This window comes from Capsicum annuum, chromosome 11 (genome assembly GCF_002878395.1).
Source record: "Capsicum annuum cultivar UCD-10X-F1 chromosome 11, UCD10Xv1.1, whole genome shotgun sequence".
NCBI classification, from domain to species: domain Eukaryota; kingdom Viridiplantae; phylum Streptophyta; class Magnoliopsida; order Solanales; family Solanaceae; genus Capsicum; species Capsicum annuum.
The window spans coordinates 159,959,449-159,966,263 of NC_061121.1; the positions used below are offsets into that span (position 1 = coordinate 159,959,449).

The 6,815-nt window shown below is 25.5% G+C and overlaps 1 protein-coding gene across 2 annotated transcripts in view; it reads left to right on the plus strand.

Annotated features, from left to right (window-relative positions):
• The first annotated feature begins 2,479 nt into the window (after positions 1-2,479).
• LOC107854632 (endoglucanase 3) overlaps positions 2,480-6,815 on the plus strand; it is a 33,402-nt gene continuing 29,066 nt past the window's right edge. The window contains exon 1 of one of the 2 annotated variants that reach the window (XM_047399043.1): positions 2,480-3,006. In XM_047399043.1, the coding sequence (XP_047254999.1) occupies positions 2,809-3,006 (198 nt within the window). In that variant the 5' untranslated portion in view covers positions 2,480-2,808. The remainder of the gene's footprint in view (positions 3,007-6,815) is intronic. The other variant, XM_047399042.1, reaches the window with a different exon arrangement.

Sequence of the window (6,815 nt, forward strand, 5' to 3'; positions counted from 1 at the left end):
AAGGAATTGATAGCTTTTTCATCTCTATTAAGTTTTTTTCTTACTTTTTGTGTAATATGTGTTGTATTACTTTACTTTCGGATTCTTTTTTGTACTTTTATTTTTGCATTTTTTGTCAATTTGTGTGTGTTCTAGATATGGCTGATCTAGTGTGGAATGTCGCTATTTTATGAGACGCTGTACGGAAACTGCAGAGACGGGTTTATGATATACAGTGGGAGTAGGCTGCTGTCAGAGTAAGGATGTTGCGGGAGATTCCCAGGAAAAGGAGGGCGCTGCTTCTGCCGATCGAAGATTGGCCGGCTGACGATAATAATAATAATGTCAAAGATGATAATAATAATTAGATTATTTCTTTCTTTCTTTTTAAGTCTATGTATATGTATTTTAATTTGTTTTAGTTTAATAAAAAAATTATGTTTGATCAACTTTGATGTTTTAATTCATATTTAATTTTAATTCTGTCTATTATCTTCTCAACAAATATGTCGACGATTGGACGTAAGGAATAATTTTAAATCCAGTAGCAATAGCAATATTTAAGATTTATCTGTTAGGTTTGTGGCAGGGGCTGATTTGTGTTGTTTCAAACAGATTACTCATATGTTGCAACAGATATGCAGTCTGTTTCAACAGATAACTAGTTTGTTTCAACAGATAAATAGTCTGTTGCACGGCTTTGACGTTTTAACTCATACTCCCTCTATCTCAAATTAACCCATCCCAAATTGAGATGACACATTGATTAAGAAAAATAATTAATAACATACCTAGTTTATCATAATACCCATATTAAATGATGTTTATATTTTAATTTGAAGAAAAAGTGATTAATGCAAAGAGTAAAATATGAATTTTTTTTATCTCTTCTTGATTAATGAAAAAAGACAAATAAAATGAGAAAATTTGGGACGAATAATTTGAGACGGAGGAAATATTTAATTTTCATTCTGTCTATAATCTTTTCAACAAACATATCGATGATTGGACGTAAGGAATAATTTTGAATCCAGTAGCAATAACAAGAGTTGAAACACATTAGTTGTCTGTTGGGTTTATGGTAGGGCTGATTTGTGTTGTTCCAAACAGACTAATCATCTGTTGCAACAGATAATCAGTCTGATGCAATAGATAATCAATCTAATGCAACAAATAATCAGTCTGATGCAACAAATAAATCTTCTGTTGCAATAGATTAATCATCTAATGCATCAGATGAGTGATCTGTTTAAATTATGGGCACTTATGTTGGATTCATGATCGGGTTCTATCCATTGTTGGAAAAACAGCAGTAATTGTGTACCTAGATGACAAATTCGAATAAAAATTATAATCTTACTTACCAAAGTCATCTATAAAGTAATGCCAAAGTGGAAAGTGATGTAGGAAACAAAATTTAACCTAAAAAATTAGTCAGATAGCAGCAGTAGCAGTAATAACAACAACAACAATGGTCGACACGAAGAAGATAAAGATGATAATGAAGTAGAAGATGATGATAATAAAGCAGAAGATGTTGAATAAAGCAACAACAACAATAATTGTGAAGAGAGAGAAAATAACAACGGATGAGAAGAGAGAGAAACGCCCCTTCCCCCTTTCCTGTTATATTAACTAACATTTGGATCAAAGTATAAATTAAAAAACTTGTGGGTTGTTTTCAAACTTCTCCAACGTTCTTAATCCATAATAAAGTAATTGTCACTTCCACTCAATAATTAAGACTTGTGTCACCTACACCTCATTTTAAAACTCGTTTGTCACCTACAACCCAAAAGCCCGTGTTACTATACAAATCATCTCATTCAAGATAAATAATCAGTTTAAAGCTAAATTGCTATGTTTCCTTATATTACTTGTTCATCTTATTATCAATAATTATCTCAAATTACTTTTTTTAAAAATATATATATATATATATATATATATATATATATATATAATTGGGGGCAGGGAAAGGAGAAATAGGGAGGAAGTACAAGGTAGAAAATCGAACCTTTCCCGAGGAGTTCAGGTAGCTAACAAACTGAATTACTAAGATTTCTCTATCTCAAATTACTTGTTCATTTACCAAATCAAGACAAAATTAATTAGTTTTTTTATTTTACCACCACAACTATTTCTTTTTGAAAACCTAAGCAAATTTATTAATTTAAAAATAATTCTTTTTCAAAGGAATGGATAAAGGATTAGTAAAATTGTCCATTTAATTTATGATTTTTAAGAGACATGTAGAGGGAAAAGTGAAAACTAATATAAGATGGAGGAAGTATTAAATTATAAAAAATAATATTTTTTTTAAATGACTAAAAGAAAAATTCATATAAATTGAAATAAAATATTTATTTTATATTTATTAATTTGATGTAAACATAAAAAAACACATTTTATGTTATTTGGAGAGTTTAATGTTTTCCCTCCTTTCCTTTTTAAGTTTTTTCCCTTCAAATACTTTCATTTGCTTTTTAGTGTTTGGGTCACTCATCTTGAGATTCTTGGTCAAACTAAACTAGTTCTAAGAGAGAAGGAGCCGCGCTACCTTTTGGCATGGACGGACTACCTTTTCGCGTCTTTCTATAGTATAGTATAGTTACTACATTTATGTTTACTCAAACGGAATTCAATTATTTTTCAAAGGGAAATGACAATAAAGAAAAAGACACTTGATTGAAAAAGCCTTAATTTGCGGTGCAGTGATTGGATTCCTCGAGTCCTATATAAAGGGTCATCTGTCTATGTTTCTAATCAATTCTTTAACTAACTCTAAACAAGCCAATTGTACTTTAGGCAAATCTAAAAAAGTATTCTATGGCGTTTAGAGTGAAAGTTTCTGTTTGCCTCATTGTCTTCTTGTCTTTGAGTACTGCCCAAGGGGTTTTCAACTATAAAGATGCCCTTGAAAAGTCCATTTTGTTATTTGAAGGACAGAGATCCGGGAAACTACCCCCTGACCAGCGAATCTCTTGGAGGGGCAATTCTGGACTTTCAGATGGTTCACTTGCTAATGTAAGTTTAACCATTGGTCTTTATTCTTCTTCTAAACTTTTCTTCTATAAATTTATTTGATTATTAATGGTTTTTAGTTTGAAGATAAGTTATTTTGCAATTAGTGATATTGATTATAGTTATGCTATCATTAGTTATTTTGCTATTGACTTTTTTGTTACTTTTATTTGAATTATCTAGTAACCGTATTCGCATGATGCGCCATTGTATTATGTGTAGATTAATAAGCTACTACCATGATTTCCTCCATCTTACTACCTCCCTCCCATTATAGGAGTAGTTGTCTACCTTAAAATAAAATAGTTGTCTCATATTAGTTGTCAAACTTATTAAATGGAAAGAGGGTTAATTTATTTTTGAGTAAATTCCTTGAATGATCACTCATGTTTGGGAAATTGTCTATAAATATCATTTTTGTTTTATTTAGGACAAAAATATTATTCAACTTTTCTTATTTTCCTTAAAATATATTTAACATCTCAAAATCTTTCTCTCTTCTACTTGGAATGTATGTCTTTAAAATTTCTTCTTTGTTTTTGATAAATGTATAACTTATCAAACTTATTTAACTAAAGATTTATCTTAATTCCTTTTTTAAAATATTTATGCATGACATATTAATAGATTAATTTAATTACACCAAAAACTTGGGTTATTTTATTTGATATGTACTCTTCAAAATTTATTTTATTTCCTTATTTATTTCACCACGTAATAATAGTTTTAAAATACAGGTACTTATACAAATTAGTACAATAATTTTTCTTGTCGTTTATTTTATATACTAAAAATTCTTAAAACGTAAAAGAAATAAAACGATGAATTTCATATTTTAGACATTAAGTTTTATTATTTATATGAGAATAAAAGAATAATATTGCATTTTCTGAAGGAAAGAAAAATTATGTTGTCTTGAAACAAATATTTTTTTTAAGAAATATTAACAAAATGATACCTTCTTCAGTACTATTACAAATGAATTTTTAAAATATTACTCAATTATTCTTTGCTTTTGATGAATTTAGAATGAAGTACGGATATAAATTAGCATTTAATTGTATAATAAAATAAAATATAAATATAATCATCACAAAAAAAAGTAAAGAAATTAAATTAAAAATAATAATTTTTTTTAAAATTTTTATGTCTTATCTTACAGATTTACTTGATTTATTTATGGGCAAATACTTATAAAATATTTTTTTAAAAAAAATTCATCTTTTCACTATATATATTCATCAAAAATTATCTTGCATAAAATTTTTCAAGTAATCTATGTCCAAATTAAATTTTTCAAGTAATAATACATATTAAAATTTTCTTATTGAATTTCGTTTGGCAACAAAAAATATCGTAGGTTTGTCATCAATATTTTTAAAGAATAACTTATATTTTTTTATTCTCTATTACTCTATATTTGAAGGTAATATAATATCTTTGAATTATATTAATCCAAAAATTCTTTTGTATAATCCAAAAATGTGAATTTTATTATTTTATTCTCATATAAATAATAAGTTTAATGTCTAAACTAAAAACCCATCATTTTTATTTCTTTTACATTTTAAGAATCTTTAATACATAAAATAAATAACAAAAAAAAATTAAATGAGTACCAATTTTTATAAGTACTTGAGTTTTAAATATAATTAAGTGGTGAAATAAATAAATAAATAAATAAATAAATAAATAAATAAAAGAAACTTTGAAAAGTACATATCAAATAAAATAATTCAAGCTTTTGTATAATTAAATTAATCTTAATTCAAGCTTTTGTGTAATTAAATTAATCTTCAATGATTAATATATCATGTGTAATTTAAAAAAAAAAAAGAAATAGGATAAAAACTTTTGTTAAATAAGTTTGATAAGTTAAATAGATCTATTTATATAAAAAAAGAATTTTTAATGACGTGACATTTCAAGTAGGAGAGAGAAAGTTTTTGAGATGTTAAGTATATTTTAAGGATAATAGAAAGAGTTGGGTGATATTCTTGTCCTAAATGAAACAAAAATGATATTTATAAGCAATTTCCCTAACATGGATGACTATCTGGGGAATTTACTCAATACTATCTCTATCATTAAAAACTACATAAAGTGTAAATACTCAAATTTATATTTTCAAAGTATAATTAATCAAACAAATTTGATGAAATTAACTCCTAATAAATATTTTCCTTAAGAAAAATGTCAAGTTAACATGAGTAAATTATTTTGAAATGGAGGGAGTAGATAATAATATTGAAAGGTTATTGAAGAATCCTTCAAATTTTCCAAGAATTGGTTGCGTAAGATATTCACATATTTAAGGCAAAGATAATAAAGTAGCACATTATTATCCTGATTTTTCACATTTAATTTAAACATATTCCAGTCTCTGAAAATTGTCCGTACATACTGATTTATTTTTACCTCGCACTTGTATTTCTGGTGAAGCGTTAAAATTATTCTTAATTACTACTACTTGCTCATTAATGCCACACAACTAACATAAAAGTAATAAGATGTAATGAATTTATTCAAATTTAACTGAAAATAGCAAAAACGTATTAAAAACTAATAAACCTATAGAAGGAACATCATCAACAACAACTAAACTAACCCCTATATAATTATTAAAAAAATATGAAACAGCTATAAAAGATGAATTTGGTAGTACGACAACAATAGAAGAAGAACAAGATGAAGAAAAAGATACAAATAGAAATTTAATGTTAAAACTAGCAATATGTAATATGTGTTATATAGATGAATATACTTGCGCATGAACTAAATGGCTCGGGTAATTTATTAAAATATAATTTTCTTATTTCTTTACTTTCTTCTATACTATATGCTCCTTTGTAATAATATTCTTTAAATGCGCAAGTATATTCATCTATATAACACATATTACATATTGCTAGTTTTAACATTAAATTCTATGCACTTAGAGATATAAAAGTAGCAGATATAAGAAAAATCATATTAGAAAAAGCCTTTGGTAAATATTACATGACTAGAGTAAATTATATACCATATCTACCTAACTACTCTTACAAATAGTTACGATGATAAGTTACATAGAATTTTTAGAAAAAGATATAAGAAACATACAGTTACTAGAAAAAAAGATAAAAATAAATATAGACAAATACAAGGAAAATAAAGATATAAAATACATAGAATTTCTTAATAAAAATATGCAAAAACTACTAAGGCTAAAACAAACTACTACAAAATATATCTTTTAATGATTTACTTTTTTCGTAAGATATATTCATTAATTATTTTATCCTGTAGTAATTGCAGAGTTACAAATTTCTGTATAATAATTTATCCTATCTGTACTGTAATGTATATCTAATTCTATATTTTCAATGTTATTTATTATCTTGTGTTGTTTAATAATAAAATAAGAAAGAAAACTGATTGGATAAAAGGAAGATACCCCTCTCCTCAACAAAATTAAATTATTTCGATTGAATTAAACCCTAACTTTAGCTTTTTAACCCTAATACTTTAATTTTTTTACATGAAAGTATTTTTTTTATTTTGAAAATAAGATAACGAAAAAAAATATTTGAATTATGATATAAATTGGTTGAATTTGATTTGGAAAATAAACATACATTTATTCTAAAAAGGTATTTTCACTTTACATATTTTTAATCTTTAAAGAAATTAACGAAATATAAATTAACGAAATATAAATTTTCACTTAAAAAATTAACGAAATATAAATTAATGATGAATTTTATATAAATTAACGAAATAATTGAAATAATTTAATTTCGTTAAGGGAGGGGTATTTTTGAGCTAAATAT